At 31.9% G+C, this 18,648-nt stretch overlaps 2 protein-coding genes across 2 annotated transcripts; one reads left to right on the top strand and one right to left on the bottom strand.

The window, feature by feature from the left end:
• The first annotated feature begins 2,451 nt into the window (after window positions 1-2,451).
• Window positions 2,452-4,639, top strand: LOC130805273 (thymidine kinase a). The gene is made up of 4 exons (XM_057669968.1): window positions 2,452-2,849; window positions 3,241-3,385; window positions 3,513-3,634; window positions 3,970-4,639. Exons 1-4 carry the CDS (start codon window positions 2,674-2,676, stop codon window positions 4,256-4,258), a joined length of 732 nt encoding a protein of 243 aa, XP_057525951.1. The 5' UTR covers window positions 2,452-2,673; the 3' UTR covers window positions 4,259-4,639.
• Window positions 4,640-10,813: 6,174 nt separating this feature from the next.
• LOC130805272 (probable serine/threonine-protein kinase WNK11) lies at window positions 10,814-13,436 on the bottom strand. Its single transcript, XM_057669967.1, has 3 exons — window positions 13,175-13,436; window positions 12,044-12,635; window positions 10,814-11,453 (listed from the first exon to the last, which is right to left on the bottom strand). Exons 2-3 carry the CDS (start codon window positions 12,545-12,547, stop codon window positions 11,061-11,063), a joined length of 897 nt encoding a protein of 298 aa, XP_057525950.1. The 5' UTR covers window positions 12,548-12,635; window positions 13,175-13,436; the 3' UTR covers window positions 10,814-11,060.
• Window positions 13,437-18,648: the final 5,212 nt, after the last annotated feature.

The following is an 18,648-nucleotide window of genomic DNA, read 5'->3' as shown; positions in this document are numbered from 1 at the left end:
TCAGAAGTGATATGCGCATGTTACTGGCCCAAGAATCCAACAATAAAAATCTTCTATTGCTAGATGTGAACAAACTAAAAACATGTCTGCTACTACCTACTATGGAAAGTCGAATGCTTTGTGCGAAGAATTTTGCTAATCATAAACCCTTAATTTCTTACAAATGTTGCTTTTGATGTATGGCTGGTAGTTTACACGAGGCAAGACAAAACAAGACAAAAATAGGTTACATGAATTTTTGATGGGGTTTGTATATTGATTATTATGGTCAATTGCGAACGAATATACTTTCACAGGATCCTTTGCTACTCTTGATCGTGCATATGAATTAGTTGTCCATGAAGAACGATTCGCATTGCCAAAATGACAATTAAAGAAGCTGAGATGCAAAAACCCGTTAATTTTTGAATTGATTGGTTATCCAGAAGGATGGAAAGACCAACCTGCACGAAGGGGTCGTGATCGAGGTCGTGGTGCATCACCTCGTGCTAATACAATTTCTCTTGGAGCTGTAGGAAGTTCAACCACGGGCTCTTCACCTTTGAATGTATTCACTGCAAAGCAATAGAAAGCAATAGCCGGCTTGTTTGGTAATTCTACAATCCCAGAAAATCGTCTTCGGTAAGATTGACATTAAGTCATGGATAATTGACACCGATGCAATTCATCATGTCACAGAAAATTTTTTCATGGTTGTTTGATAAAAGCAGTTGTGAATGCAACACATGATGGATTTATTCGCTTATCGGATGATCTTATTTGCTTTCGGTTTCGAAATTGAATGAGGATTTAATTGTACTATCCAATTTGACTCTTCTATGTGTGATATACAGGACCAACAGAAGTAGCTGATTGGGACAAGAGTTAGAAGAGATGGACTTTACTACTTCGGCAATGCTAGTTCAACACAACATGTTTCGGTAAATGCTTCCTCCGAAAATGCCTCACCTACATTGGAGTTGTGGCATAAAAGGATGGGGCACCCCTTAGAGAAAGTTGTCAAATTACTTCCTCCTGTTTTGCAATATTAAGAGTAGTTTGCATGAAGCTTGTGAAACATGTTTTCGTTCTAAACATTCTCGAGATAATTCTATTTAGTAATAATAAAGCTAGTAGAATATTTGAGAAAATACATTGTGATTTGTGGGGTCTTTACACACATATTTTGTCTTGTGGGGCTCATTATTTTCCAGCAATAGTGGATGATTATTCTTGTTAGAGGTGTTCATAATCGGGTACCCAGAAAGCCGAGTACCTAGTTAGTCGGGTACTTGTTTTAATGGCTCATGTCCCAGCCCGATTGATCCGGGTATTCGATTATCGCGTACTCGAATAAATCGGGTCGGGACATTGGGTACGCAATTTTATTTCCTGAACATTTTTGGTTTATACAACAACACACAATTTTCTGAATTTTCTCTTGAACGTTCCAACAAAAATTGTTCAACTACTCAACATCTTGAGATTTGTTCTTAGTTGGAATACGTATTGGTTTTACTGCATTTGTGGTTGGAGTTAAGAATGTAACTTCAATTTGAACAGCAAAAAACAATGAATTCATGTTGGCTGCTGGAAATATTTGACAATCAGATTTAAAGAACAGAGGAATGTAGTTTTTTTACTAAAACATTTCATATAAAAAAATTAGGATGTGTAATCAGATTTAAAGAACAGTTGAAAAGAATTTTTTTTATTTTACCCTCTATATTTCGGGTCAATGGGTACCCAACCCGTAACTTTTTATTTTTTTATAAAATGACCCGCTATAAAGGATGCGAGTCTATGAACACTCCTAATTCTCTTGCAATTTAGGTTTATTTGTTGATTAATAAAACAAAGATTTTTGGTATGTTTATGTCATTTATTGCCATGCTTGATAGACAATTTTCTCAAACAAGTTGTTTAGAGTGACCTTGAAACTGAATTTAATTATTTGCTTGATTATTATGTGGACAATGGAATTTTGGTTGCAAACCTCGTATGTTGGTACTCCTCAACAAAATGGAAAGGTCGAGAGATCACGAACACATCTTAAATGTAGAAGGGCCTTGCATTTTCAGATTAGCCTTTCGATTTTTTTTTTTTTTGGAGAAATTTTCATATTGCTGCCCATTTAATCAATCGTACTCCCTCACCTTTACTAGAGAATAAATCACTTTTAGAGATTCTCTTTGCCTCTCTTCCTACTATGAAACAATTTCAGTTTTTGGGTGTCTTTGTTACGCACACAATAAAAAAACTAAAGGGTGATAAGTTAGCCATAGAAAATGTGTTTTCGTCGGTTATCCATTTGAACGTTAGTAAATATAAATGAGTAAAAAAAAAAAAAAAAAGGGTTATTTTTAAAAAGTTGGCGCTCAATTCCTATGAAATGACTCCATTTTCCCTCCAAAACCAAAACCCCCAAATTCGTAAACCACGCTATTATCGCTCCAATTCCAAACATTTTCATTTGAAATTTTCAAACACTCAAAAAACAATGTAAAGCTTTCACAGCACACCAATCACCAAACACTTTTTTTTTATTCTACAAAAACATCACCGTTTTCTTTCAACTACTCCTTTTATATTCAAATATCCGTTCCCATAACCTCTTCCTTCCATTGCATCTTTTACTTTTCTTCTTCTTTTTTCTCTCTTATTTTTTGTCTTCTTACCACCATATCTTCATCAATGTCTTCGCTTAGATCACTCGTTTCATTGAGCTCTCTTATCGATGGCGTTGCCGATAATGATAGTCTCACTACCAATTTTGTTCCTGGTGAGATTCATGTCATTCTCGGTCCTATGTTTGCTGGTAAAACCACTGCTCTTCTTCGTCGTATCAAATCTGAGTGTAACATTGGCAGGTAACTCGGATCTTCTTCTAGTTTCATCTTCTTGGGTTTTTTTCGATTTGTACAATTATAATATACCATGGTATGCTCTTTTGCATAGAACTGATGTAACAGTTTACTGTTTAGGTCTCTGTTCCTTTGATTAATCAAAAGGAAATATATTGGTGGACTTAGTTTTTGTGATGTAGAGTAAAACACTAAATTAGGATGACAGTATCAGTTTTTAAGGCAATCTCATGTTGTTAGTACCAAATTTGATCAGAATTTGTCAAAAATTTTACGGTGTAAGACATAATTCACGATATTTGCTTTATGGAGATACGGAAAAAAAATATCAAATTCAATTTGGGATTTTTGGAATGTGAAGATATGGTGCTGAACGTGGTTATTTGATGTGTTGTAGAAATGTTGCGATGATAAAATCAAGCAAGGATACACGATATGCAAAGGATTCAGTTGTTAGTCATGATGGAGTCAAATACCCATGTTGGGCATTACCAGACCTCTCTTCATTTAAAGAAAAATTCGGCTCTGATGCTTATGATAAGGTGCTTTTAATTTTAATTTCAATTTCACTATGTGTTTATATTTTTCAATAATATGGTATTGGTTCTCCAATTATTTGTCATAGATCCTAATTGATTTTAAATGATCATACTTTATTTCTGTTGGCAGGTGCAAGTGATTGGGATTGACGAAGCCCAATTCTTTGATGATCTATATGAATTTTGCTGTGAAGTTGCTGAGCAAGATGGGAAGACTGTAGTTGTTGCTGGATTAGATGGTGATTACTTGAGGTATAAAAGTTCTAAAGTTTTTTAAAGTGAGATTTTGTTAGATTATAAAACATATTATGGGTCTCAATTAAAAGTTTAAATTGATTATTGAAACCCAATATATGTTATATAGTTTTACGCTCCTTTTTACATAAAAGTTGTCAGACTTTCTTTATATTTGATGTTGAAATTCTAATTTAAATAAAGTATGGTTAAGATTTAAACATGTGATTTTTTGTTAAGCAAGCTTTGTTATCATGTCAATGAACTAATTCAATTAAAAGGATAGTTAAATATTATATACTCTTAACAAATTTCATTTATTATAGTTTGGTTATGAATCTGTGGTTATACAGGAGGAGTTTTGGATCTGTGCTTGATGTAATACCACTGGCTGATACTGTAACAAAGTTGACAGCTCGTTGTGGTATTTGTGGCAAACGAGCTTTCTTTACTCTACGAAAGGTAGAGGAAACACAGACAGAGTTAGTAGGCGGAGCTGAGGCGTACATGCCTGTATGCCGCCAGCATTATGTGAATGGACAAGCAGTCGTTGGTGTTGCACGAAGCGTGCTCGAAACTAGCCAAATTAGTCAAGTCCAGAAGGGGATTTCTGTTGAGCCACAGACAGCATGTGCCTTGTAAACTGATTCATTATTGTCTGAGGAACATCAACCCTTGTTTGTTACTTGTTAGTTACTCCATTTGGTGTTGGCTACTACTACTACTATTACTACTACTACTATTAGATTATACTATATTAACCAAGTAGGTTGTGGAATCTTGCTTATAATTGTTCTTGTGTTGTATATAGGATGGAGTTACTTTTGTTTGGTGGTTAGCCTTGTGCAGTTGCTCATGCCAGATTATCTTAGCTGATGTTTCTATGAATTGCTTAAGCTTTACAAATGAAGTAAATTGTTAATGTACTGTATGTTGGCTATAAGTTACTATTTTAATCATCATAATGTTGTAATCTTTCGAGTATTCACTGTTATATAAGTCCCTTTTATTGTTTTGCACTCTTTTTTCAAATCTTGTTGCATTGTGTAGTCATATGTAACGTAGAAATATTATATTTCTTCTGTTTAAAAATACTTGTAATATTATATTTTTAATTATATATAATAAAAAATCATAAATATTTGATTTTAATAATCTTTAAATTAAGATAAATTAAATAAGATTTTGCTTGGTTATGTTTTAACTTATAAATTTAGATTAAAAATTAATTATAAATTAAAAATAATAAATAATTAGTGTATTATTTTATAATGTTGCAAGTAATTTAAAATCAAGGAAATACATTACTAGGTTGATAGGTAGGATTTTGTTCCTTAGAGTTTTGTCGGGCTTTGGATCCTTTTCTCTGTGGAAAAAACCCATTTTAAAACCCATGTGGGATTGTAACTTTCACAAATTTTTGTATGAGACAGTTTCACTGTGAAACATGTTCCATGTGTGAGTTAAATAACCTAATAGTAGAAATTTTTAGCATAATAAACCTTTTGTGTGGAGTCGTCTCATGGTGAGACAGTCTTATGATTGTATTATTTTAGCTTTTACGGAAAGCCTATAGTATATATGTGGTGCTATCTCTTTTCATCAAATTGATGTAATCATTTTACTCTGAGAGTAAGAAGAAACACAAGAGAAAACTCCAACTTTTTCAATAGACCATCATGAATAAGCCATTTTTTGAAGTTTCAACTGTTTAACTTTTAACTTTAGCGGCTTACTATAGACATATATGGCCACATTTTGGATGGTTGAATGGTTGTTTGAGCTTTGGTTTGTATGTTATTGCTTCCGGACTGAAGCTACTGTTTGGGTGATTTTTTCTTCTTTTGTTATTCAATTATTGTTTATTATAGTTGTTTGTCCTTAGGTAATTTAAGTATCCTATGAGAACTTGGACCAAGTTTTTGTAACCCTCCTTTATCATAATAAGAGCATTTTGAATGTACTCTTAAAGTCTTGTTTTTACTCTTCATATTAAAAAGGTTTTCCACATAAAAATCTTGTGTTTTTGTCTTTATTTATTACTTATTTTGCTATTATTTTTTTTTTTTCTGAATTTTCTGTTGGTTATTGGTGAAATTTGATTGTGTTCAATTAGTAGCCAATTTGATTTTAAGAATTAATTCGTTCTAGGTAATTTTTGCACTTTAGTGTATCGATTTGTGTGATTAGTAGTTTTTGAGATGTCCTTACCTTATCAATTTTGTCCCCTTTTAACAATTTTGTGAATTAGAGTAATATACTTGATTTGCCTTGAATGTAAATGTTAACAATAGGCGGAAAGAGGTTTTTTTCTAAGAAAAAAGAATAATCAATTAATCATAGTCCTACATTTTTTATTTCTTGCTCCATATCACTAAAATATCTCAAATGATACGACTATTTCTTAATTTTTAATGTTATATTTAATTGTTGATATTTTGAAGACGGAGGGAGTAAACATTAATTATGAAAATAACGCGCACATATATTACAATCATCCAAAATGATACAAGAAGTTCAAGACATATAAAATATTTATACAAAGTCTATTAAACTACAATCCCTGCCACTTTTTCTGCGTGCATCGGTGGATGAGGATAGTGTAGACTCATCAGCCTCTGCAATGACATCAAGAGCAGAGACTCGTCTTTGACTAGCCCGCTGATATGTAATCATCGTATGCGGAGGCGATGGATGTGGAGGAGTGGACACGAAAGCTAGAGGAACAAATGACAACATAACACTGGACAATGATGGAGATCTGGAAGACCGACCTCGGGTAGATGAATGCCCGAAACCTCTTGAGGAATGACTACCTGATCCTCCAGAAGAGCTACCTTGGTTGCCCGAACCCCGAGAAGAAGGAGTATGGAACGTCTCATCATCCCCATTGGTGGGAGGAGTCGGAATGAGGTAATCATAGCCCACCTGACTTAATACATCGATCAATGACGTGTTAATGGAGCCCAGAGTACATAGCCGATACCCCACATCAATCGGCAATGTAGTGGCCCCGAGTAACGTGTCATTACATTGTATAAGGACAGCTCTGATGCGCTCAGCCTGCATGTAAACAAGAAACTGTTAAAAGAATCACATATAAGTATTACTATATTTTGTGATTGTTAAAAGAAGGCGTACTAGTAACATAGATTTAGAATGGTAATACGATCTTGGCTATGCAAATGTGGTGTTCGTGATTTATAATATGGAGATTTGCCTGTACCACGACATGTACGCACCTAAGCTCTGACCAGTGTAGTTCTCTCCCTGAACCAATCGAGATGTTTGGTCATTCCATGCATCTACATGCGATCTATGTAGCATGATGCAGTTCTTGTCCCCAGTCCTCTTATCAATTGCATGTAATGCAGCTTGGGTGTCATAGGCATCTGGAATAACCTGCTCCAAATCGAATTGATGCATTACACGATACAGGAGATGTAATTCAACGATGTCAAATAAAATTAGTGGACAACGCGATCTCCAAATACATTGGCCCGATCTACATATATCTAGCAAAGCCTTCATTTTAGCCACTATGTAAGGTTGTCATGTCATCTTTAATAGAAAGCAATATGCTCAGTAATATGAACAAATTCACAACTACTACAACGAATAAATGTTAATCACCTTGTCATCCCTTTTTCGATTAAGTGAGTCTCGGTAGTAGAATAGAGTATGTCGATCAAGATTTCGTTTACAAAACCGATGGAATGTATATGGTTCTTCCCAGCCTTTTACAACCCTGTTTATGGCATGCAAAATTCCTTTGTAACGATCAGATATGACACATAAGCCATCCATTTTAGTTACATATTGCCTTATACAATTCAAAAACCAACTCCATGTGCCATTACTTTCTCCCTCGACAATGGCAAAGGCGAGTGAGAAAAATTGAGAGTTTACATCTATCGCCATAGCTATTATTAGTGTTCCTTTGTACTTTCTGTACAAATGTATACCATCTATGGAGATAAGGGGTGGACAATAGGGAAAACCCTTAATTGATGGTCTGAAAGCCCAAAAAGCTCTCTAAAGAATCACTCTATTAGGATCCATTGTTTGTTTGACTTCCTAGTGCACCACTGTACCTCTATTAGATTGCATTAATGCTTACAAGTACCTTAGAAGCTCCTCAAAAGATTTATTCCAATCCCCAAAGACTTTGGTTATTGTCTTATTTTTTGGCCAATCAAGCTCTCTTGTATGTTATAACGAATCCGTATTTCATATTAAGAAAATTAACGATTGACTTCACCTTGAAAGCTGGATCGACTCTTATCATATCTACGGTGAGATCAACAACTAAATCAGAAATAAGGAGTGGATGGTCATCACTGTAATGCTCTGAGCAATCTTGTTTATGATCTTTATATCGCACAATCTTAAATGAACCAGTGGCTCCGACTCAATTACACAGAAGTTTCTACTGTTAGCTATTGCCCATGCTTTAACATTTTTCTTAAGGTGGTCTAGTGAGTTAAACTCTTGCCCTATCCTAAATTCACCATTTTCAGTCAAGGAGTTGTCATTATTCCAGGTCATTCATGCATGGATCAATCTTTAATCAACCTCATCGATTTTAAGCCAATTTTGAGATGGAGCACCATCCCTAATCGCTGCATCTAGAGCTTCTCTTTTTTCATCCTCCTCCTTTGGATCAGAATCAATATGCTCATTCTTCTGATCTAGAGAGTCAGCCTCATTGGCATTAGGCTACCCAAATGAGTCGTGGAGAAGGTGTTCATTACACCACAACCAATGGCACGTGAATGAGTTGGAGAAGTAAACTCATCTATATGTTCATTCACGTAATTTGGGTTGGTTAACATTTCTGTGAATGTGTCATGGCGCACACGAGGACCCAATTATGGAAGTTCCATGCTAGTCATGACTTCCCCAGCATTACTCGAATTTGCAACCATTTCAACATAAACCTCCATTGTCGTTTCAAGGGCTTGTGACACCGCATAAGCAAGAGCACTTATGCTTTCATCATTCCTAACCGAAACTAACGCATTTTTCCTGGTCACTGGATATTTCATCTCCATTTTTAATACAAAAGAGTTGCAATCACAACCAATAACATCATACACTTTGCTAAGAAACACCTCAAAAGTCGTATTTGACGATGGATAAACATCACTAAATTGAAACCTCTATTATATACCACATCGGATTCCTTATAACTAATTTCCTACCCCCAATAGACTATAACAGGATAATGATCCTTATTTTGCACAAACAAGCATGTTTTCCATGTGACATTACATACATTTTATTGTATACAAGAATGAATAAGGCAAGTATAAATGTTTATCATAATATGAGTAAATTGAAGTATAATAATAATAATAATAATAATAATAATAATAATAATAATAATAATAATAATAATATGACTATATACTAAAGATATTAAAGTAACCCAAAAAATTGGTGAAAGTTTCATTGAAGCATTTCACCGAACACTTGATATGCATACCAAACAATTCATATAATTCAACTAGAATGAGTAAAATGTACACTTAATACATGAAATTAAGATAATATAACAACCAACCAAACTATTATAAGCTAAAATAAGAACAATCATGAACAAAAAAATCAATTTGCAAATTTGAAAAAAATTAGGGTTAGATTGATACCTTTGATTGATGATGAGAATGAACAAGTAATTAAAGAGATAATTGCAATGTTGTTGATTAATTTAGTTGAGTGAGTGATGTCGTGAATGAGAAGAGATTGAGAGGAGAAAAAAATTTTTATTTTTAAGATCACAGCCGCAAATCGAGTGAGGGAGGAAAGAGAGTATGAAACTGAAAACAGGAGGGGTTGTCGAATTTGTAGCTTGATCAAACTGCCATTTGAAGTGGCGGTTTTAAATGTTTTATTATTATTTTTTTTAAATCCCATAGAAAAGAAAAGCACTTTATGAAATAGCGATTTAATTTATTTTCCAAAGTTAACCGCTTTTCGAAGTAGTAGTTTAGTTAAAAAAAGGAAAAAATATTTTGGAATTTATCTTTGGAACCAACATAAAATTGGAAATATTTTTTAAGAAAGCTATATTTGGAGAAAATATTCCATTTTATGCTAACTTGATTTAATTAACTTGTATGGATCAAAACCTCAAACTAGCATAGCACTCTTAATTGACTTATGACCATTTTTTTGAGATTGAATTTGAACCTTTGAACTATTCTAACCAAGGAATGATCTTTGATGCGTTGGAAATACATCAACATAGTATTCATTAGGGATAGGGATGGTAAAATGGACGCAATATGTCTTTCCTATACTCATATTCATCACCTATAACAGGTAAAATTTTCATGCACAGGTCTGCCCATCTGGTTATGGATTCAAACTCATCCCCACTCATTATGACCAATTAGGTATACCCATAATGGGTATACCTACCTATCAGCCTCATATTCACTCCAAGTTCCATTAATCTTTACAAATTAATTATATATCTAATTTTGTTTTAACAATACAATGTAATAAAATAACTAAAAGTTTTTCAATAGTTTTCAATAAAAATATACAAAATTGATATAAATTAGTAAGTGTGGCTAGGGGCTGGGCATGTGGGTATTGGGTGGGGCAAGTGAGTATGGGGTGGGTAAGACCTCGTACCTACCACATACCAACTATCTATGACGAATAAGACTTTTCATATCCATACCCACCAAATTCATACCCACATACCTATCCCAACTTAAATGAATGTAGTTCGAAACTCATATAATTGTACCCACATGCCATCCCTACTTATGACTAGATTCAAGCCCTCTTTTCCCCTTTACTTTGTTATTTTGTAAATAACTATATTTGTTTTTCTTCTTTTAGTAAATCTGTAAATGACAATTGACATGCAATGAAATTTAGTACTACTCAAGAAAGGTATGATGTGTATTAGTTTTATATTTTATAACTTTTTCATATTTATATTTAAAGCTTAAAAATGAAATATACTGAACCAACAATCCAATCCACTTGATACGTCCCCTGAACCGCCTGTGGTTTTACTTGGGAGGGAGGAACCATTACCGAAAACGTTTAGGACCATTTCAAATAAGATTTCACTTGGGTAGAATTGACACCGGAACCCGGCCCAAGCCGCCCTGTGGACATCACTAAGTACAACGTACAACATTCAATGTCATGCATGAAACACTCATTCTGGAATTGTGGAAAACTAATAGACATGTACAACTAAAATATTTCTCTGATACAATACATATAATCTGCCTTTTCCAGAACTCCAAGATATTGAATTAAAAAAGGTAATTCTATTTAGATCTTGTTCAGGCATTGAAGCAGACTTCAATTCTTATCATCTTACATACATTATAAATGGACAACGTTGAACATCAATTCACATAGCAGTCAAGATTACTTCAGCTTATATACATGCTTCGTTCACGAAATACTATCATGTGGAATTGTTACTAAACTCATCGTCATCTTTTACATCAGCAAAAAACGGATCCTGCAGAAGTTGAGAGGCAGAAGGTCTTTCCCTTGGCTTTGCAATGCACTTATCAATGAATGCCTTTACCTCAGGATCTTGTACCTTGCTGAAAGATTGTGGCTTAATTCCAGTAGTTACCTTCTTGTATATTTTAACAATGCTATCACATTCACTGTAAGGTATTTCTAGAGTAACCATCTCTAACAAACACATTCCAAATGAGTAAATATCCACCACCTCTGTGTAGTCTTCCTCATACAGCTCTGGTGCCATGTACTCTGGTGTCCCCAGTACTGAGTGTGCTACATGGCTCTTTCCCACAATTGCTGCTAACCCGAAGTCACCAATTTTCACCTGCTTTGATCAACACAGCTATCATTATGCTTGTTCATCAAGCACTAACAAACATAAGTTTTATTGAATTGTCATATAACATCTGAAACAGGAATTTTCTTGTCCGAGTTTGTTGCCAAACATGGGTGAACAATAGACATCCTTGCTGGTGGATTCAAAAAAAAACGAGTGATGTCAATTTAAGTAAAATGTACCTACTGGATTTCGATCCTTGGTCACATATGTAGAATAATGCAATACACTAACGCAACTCATCTAGGATATTTACATGTAATATTTGATTTTATATTGAATTTAAGTGATATCAACTGACTTTTATCAATATGTTCAAAAACAAGGAAAAGTATTTATCAATGAGTTCTTGGTTGAAACTCCTTTAGTGGGGCTCACATAAACAGGTGGTCAACCAACCTAGAACTATCATGAAAATACCCAATAACCTACCCATCATATATAGCCATCTTTCATTAAAATGTTCTCAGAAGATTCATTTAGCAAATAGTTTAAGTAACAAACATGTTTAATTAGGGCATGTTAAGTGCAGAACAGAATTAGCATTTAGTAGTCAAGATATAAGATAGACTATAAACCTCGCCAACATTCCCATTGATAAAGATATTGCTGCAATTGAGATCCCTGTGAATAACACAAGGTTCATGTGTATGCAGATAGTCTAAACCCTTAAGCACCTGCTTCGACCATTTCTTCAATGCCCTGATCGACACATGACGGTGCCTTTTCCTGTAGTCTCTCAAGTTTCCTGAGGTGCAAATCTCAGTAATAAAGTTCAATGTGTTATGTTCAATATTCCTCCAAACATGATATAAAGTGATAATATAAGTATTCCTAAGCTTGCTAAGCAATTGAATTTCCTTGACAAGTCGATCTATAACTGATGGATCTTGACTAAAGTTCTTAATCTTAACTTGATTCCAAGCAACCTCAATCCCTTCTTCCTGATCAAATGCTCTATACACTTTCTTCACAGCTCCAGCACCAAGAAGTTCAGAATATCGCCCAAATCGGCCAGTTGGGTCAACCTCCTCAAATGGTTCTTTCTCACTTTCAGGTGGGTCTAGACTCTCACAAGTCATGTTGCAGATAATCAACAAAATAAACTCAACAACAGAAATTGGTATCTGGGAGAAAATATCTGGATTTGATCATAAATCCTCCTGCAAACTAAACCATCAAAAGGGCCTATGAAAACTTGTTCAAATGCTGTTACATAAAACAAACAGTTCTAAAATATCATATATCGTGGATAATTTAGTCTTACAAGACAGCAGGGTGTACTATCTATATATACAATTAGGTTTACAAAATTAACAACCCCTAATTCACATAATCTTGAATGATGTATTAAATTGAGCAATAGTGCACAATAATTTTTCAAATCATATCTATTATTTTAAATTTGGAGCCTAAATTTATTTAAATGAATCTGAAAAGCTAAACTTCACAGGGTAGAAAGTCGCAGGTAATTTCAAAGGAGAAAAATCAGACAGATACGTTTAGTTTTGAATCAAATCAAAACTATTACTCTATACATTAACGAACCAGTTCAAAAACTAATCACAACAAGAAATAGAAACGAGAATTCCCCTCAAAAACTTAATCACCTACAAAAAAGTAAAACTAAAAGTCCTTCAAACAAAGAAATTGATTGATAAAGAACATAAGAAGAAATTGTACAACGCATGCAAAATGCTTTTACTTACCATGAGAATAGAGGTCAGTCAGAGCAGAAAACTCGCAAAATTATAAACAGCGAACGCAATAAAACCTGAAAAAAATCATCACAATCAACTAGAATTGAGATTGAGAATGAGAAATTGAGGATAAGAAATTGAGATTGTGAAAGAGTGTAATTGTATCAAGGGAAGGAAAAGTCTCGAGAGTGAACGAAAAGTAAGAGTAATACTGTAGTAGTAATAAAAGCAGGGGACAGAGGTGATCAACTAGAATTGGAATTTAGGGAACGATCAAATTTGAAAATATGAAATACTGTATTTATAAAAGTCAGGGTTGTTTTGCTTTTTTGAGTGGTCATTACAATTTTAGTCTTTTATAATAATAGTCATAATCGTCAATTTAATATCTCTATAAAAAAATAAAAATTATTGTGAATAATATAAATTTTTATTAATTTTCCTACAATAGTACCAATTATTAATTAACCATAAATAATATTAGAGGTGTTCATTCGGGTGATCGGGTCGATTTCGGACGGGTATCATTCAATTCGATTGTATTTTGTCGGTTATATTACGGATGCGTGTTGCGACGGGTCACACTCAGGGCGAGTCAGTTAGTCACGGTTCGGTTGAAGATCGGTTATTCGAACTATCGGGTTAGTATCAGTTCGGTGTCGGTTGAAGTTCGTGTCGAGTTTCAATCGGTCTCGGGTTGTCATCGGTTAATAATTGGTTCGGTTTTACCAGGTACAGATTGGTTCGGGTATTTTTCAAGTAGAATTCGACTAGGAATTGCGAATTACTAATTACTAATTACTATTCATCGAGTCAGTATCAGATTAACTTATTAGTCATTTTTTAATTGATGATAAGGTTCATTTACTTAAAGTAAAATAGTGAAAATGCAAATCAATTAGTGATCATTATTACATTGGTATTTTTACTTGTTTGACCAGAAATTAAAATTATAAAGTTCTATCAATTTTCATCTAATTCGATTAAAAGTAGTTAAATAAACATTGACCATTGATTATTAACTCTAAATATATGAAACTATGTATTTATAAAATTATTTTATTAAAATATTTTTCACTTTATTAAAATAACTAATAAGATGATTGAATATGAGTCGATCATACTTCTATGTAAAAAATTGGTTCAGGTTTACAGTAGTTCAATCTAAATTTTGTTCGGGTTAAGTCGGTTTTAGCCGGATCGAGTTCGGTCTCGAGCATGACTCGGGTCGAATATGACTCGGGTCGGTCATTATTAGGTTCGGGTAATCTTGGTTAACATTTATGTGTCGGTTTGAAAAATTGGTTACAACTCGGGTTCAGTTTTCCCATTTTCAGTTGTCAACTGGTTCGGGTATAGCTTCGGGTTAGGTAATGTCGGTTCGATAAACCTAAAAAAGAAGACATTTTCGGGTCGGTTTACTTTCGGTTTCAGATTGGATTTTCGTTTGGGTCACTTTTGAACAACTCTAAATAATACCAACTTAGAGGGTTGTTTTCCTAGAAAATCCCTAACATGTTAAAAATCAAACTATAGGTGATTATAAGACAAAAAATTGATACATTAGTGAATAACAAAAGTTGGTATTATTCTAGGAAAATACCCTACTCAGTTGGTATTATTCATGGTTAATTAATAGTTGATATTATTGTAGGAAAATTAACAAAATATTATATTATTCGCGGTAATTTATCCAAAATAATATTATAATAAAGTTTCTGAAAGAAATGTTCACTGAAATTAAACAAAATAGTTGCTTTTAAATAGTTTATACTAGATAGATTGCCGTGTAAAACACGGATGCTATAAGTATTACTAATATGAATAATAATATTCTTTTCTAAAATTAATTCATTTAAACATAAACTTAATTATTAAATTTTTGTATTTGTTATGATATTATCATTACCAAATTGAATAAATAATTTATTATACAACAATATTAAAACATATACTCATAGTAATTATTGATATTTAAGGCAAATAAAATTTAAGACGTCTTCAACTATGATAGATAGGATGGAAGATATAGTTGAAAAAATAGCCAAGTAATTTAGCATATTCATTTTAGGAGTATGAGGATGATTTATTATCTAAGTTAAAATAAGTAATTATAGTATTTCAATATATCATTACATATAGTTATAGTAATAAATATTACATATTTTAATGAATTAATTGTTTTCCTAAATATTAAGTCAAATATTAAAAGTTTTCTTGTCAATAATAGAAAAAAGGCAGAACAATTTTTAATTATAGCGTGACACGTCTCTCAAGTTGTTTCTTTATTAGTATATTTTATGATTATGATATTCTCTCATATTGAGCATATGTATCATTTTTTTTATATTTGATCAAGTCATCTCAAATGTCTCATTTTTATTTTGGGGACCTTTTTTTTAAATTTTTTTTTTACTATAATTGGACTATCTCTCCTACATATTCGTCCTATTTAACTATAATCAGACTCTCGCTCCCATATATATATATATATATATATATATATATATATATATATATATATATATATATATATATATATATATATATATATATATATATATATATATATATATATATATATATATATATATACATATATATATATATATATATATATATATATATATATATATATATATACATATATATATATATATATACATATATATATATATATATATATACATATATATATATATATACATATATATATATATATATATATATATATATATATATATATATATATATATATATATATATATATATATATATATATATATATATATATATATATATATATATATATATATATATAAAATCTCACTATAAATTGGACTCTTTTTCCTATTCATGTGGTCTATTTGACTACTAAAAAATTGGTGAAAAGTCAAATAGAAGACATATAATGAATAGAAGGGAGTATTATTTTATTGAATAATAAATTTTTTGGATAAAAAGTAGAAAGCATAAATATTAAAAAAATATTAAAAGAGAGGTAGTAGAAAAAAAATATGGAGACCACAATTAATAAAAAAAATATTTTTTTATAAAATTAGTGTGAAATATGTAGGGATCATAAGCAATATAAAAATGTTAAATGAAATTAGTGGAAGAGATTTAGAGAGAATAAGCATTTAAAAATATTAAAATGAGAATAAATAAGGTTATTTTTGTCCAAAATTGATATAAATTGAAAATTTCTATATAAGAACAGCAAAATGAAAACACTTATTAATTGTGGTCATTGTTAATTTCTTGTGTTTTATTTTCCATATACTTTTTTGTTTTTTAGATTCTACTTGATGTCTACTTTATTTATTTTATATTGTCTATTTACATTAAAAATATTTCATGTATAGACAAATAATTTTTAATATGATTATTTACAAATATAAAGATGTAAAGTTATATTCATATAAGATATTTATATATTTTTAATATATATTTATATATTTCTTTTATAATTTTTTATGAAGCATATTTATAGACATATACTTTAAAATTGTAAAAGAATTCAAATATAATAAACCTTGTAAAAGGGAAAGAGTAATTTTTAAATAAAATTTTCTCTATTATATAAAATATACTTTTATTTTCCTCAAATTTTGGGTTAGCTCTCCATTTCTAACAATGCTTTCATACATCCAAGAACGATCTTTTGTCATCCTAATTAGTGTGATTAATTAATTCAAACAAAATTAATACACAACATTTAACATATATAATTAACCCAAATTAACCCTATTTAACCCTATATAACCAAAAACATATTTTAATGACAAAACATATATAACCATAAAAAAGCCATTTTCTTTAATCAAATACACATAAATCAAAATAATAAGAAACTAATAATATACAACTACATACATAAGTAAATTATTCACATTCAACTATAAAACTACATATATACATAAGTAAATTATTCACATTCAATCTACCCTAAAAATCCTAATTAATTAAAATTATTCTTGAAGCTATTAAATCACAATGAAGCTATTCTTGAAGAACTTAAACAAAGATTGAAAAATTTATACCTTGAAGAAGAACAACCTTAGCCCTTATTTCGTGGGCTTTTGAAGGAAAAGCAACAATGGTGGGTTGAAGAACTTAAACAAAGATGGAGAAGGATAATGGTGTGCTCCACAATTGGGTATAGTAACCTACAATGAAAAACAAAAAAAATTTTAGTATAATTTGAAGAATTAAGCCCTAAAATACTATAAAAACTTGAAGAACTAAAGGTTGAAGAAATAAAATAGAGAAATTATACCTTAAAAGAACTTAAATGGTGAAGAACTAATGCAAGAACTTGAAGAAACCAAAATTGCAATGCCTTAGTTGTGCTTGGGTTAAATTTCGTGGGTTTAATGTCGTGGGTAAGAAAAAAATTGTAGCTTGAACAAGAAGATGGCGGATCATGAACAAATTTTGTGGGTTTGAAGAAAATTGAAGCTTAGCTTGAAGAAGAACATGTGGTTCGATAAAACAGTTGTGCATAGTACAGTAGGTTTGAAAAGGAACGTTAAAAAGGCGCATTTTAATAACGATTATTTGCTGCGAGTAAAACAGAACCGCAGTATAAAAGAAATTAATTGCTGCGGGCTCAAATAAACCGCAGTATATAAGTGCTTATCTGCTGCGGGCTTACTAAAACCGCAGCATATAAGGGCTTATATGCTACGGGGATTAGGTAAACCGCAGCATTTGTATTATATATATTTTTTTTGCTTTTTTTTTTTGCTATTTAATGCTGTGTCTAAGGAAAACCGCATCAAATGACACGCAGCAGATACGTTTTTTTCAACTAGTGTTACATCGTATTATTCGCTATATATCTATTCTCATGGCTCTGATATTTCTTATTTGTTACTATATGTTAATGATATTATTCTTACCACCTCTTCTAATCTTCTCCATCAGTCTCTTATAGCTAAACTTAGCTCTGAGTTTGATGTGAAAGATTTAGATACTCTTAATTATTTTCTTGGTATTCATGCGACTCATCATTCATGAGGCTTATTTATTTCTCAAAAGAAGTATGCCACTGAGATTCTTAATCGTGTTGGTATGTCCTCCTGTACGCCAGTTCCTATGCTAGTTGCCACCACTGTAAAAACTTAGTGCTAACTTAGGCACTTCTTATGATAATCCGACACTGTACTGATGCTTAGATGGTGCCCTTTAGTACTTAACTTTCACCCGACCTGGTATTTCTTATGCAGTTCAGCAAATTTGTATATTCATGCATTCTCCTCAAGTTGCACATATGGCTTCTTTACATCGTATTCTTCGCTATATTCAAGGTATACTTGGTTTTGGTATGCACTTATACAAATTTGTTGTTTCTTCAATGTTATCATATATGGATGTAGAATGGGCAGGGTGTCATGACACCCCCGCTCAACTTTGGGTTATTTCATTTTCTAGGTAACAATCTTATCTCATGATCTTCAAAAAGCAACCCACATGCTCTA

Source organism: Amaranthus tricolor, chromosome 2 (genome assembly GCF_026212465.1).
Source record: "Amaranthus tricolor cultivar Red isolate AtriRed21 chromosome 2, ASM2621246v1, whole genome shotgun sequence".
NCBI lineage: Eukaryota > Viridiplantae > Streptophyta > Magnoliopsida > Caryophyllales > Amaranthaceae > Amaranthus > Amaranthus tricolor.
Note: the sequence above shows the minus strand (reverse complement) of the source record. Positions and strands in the feature narration are given on the sequence as shown.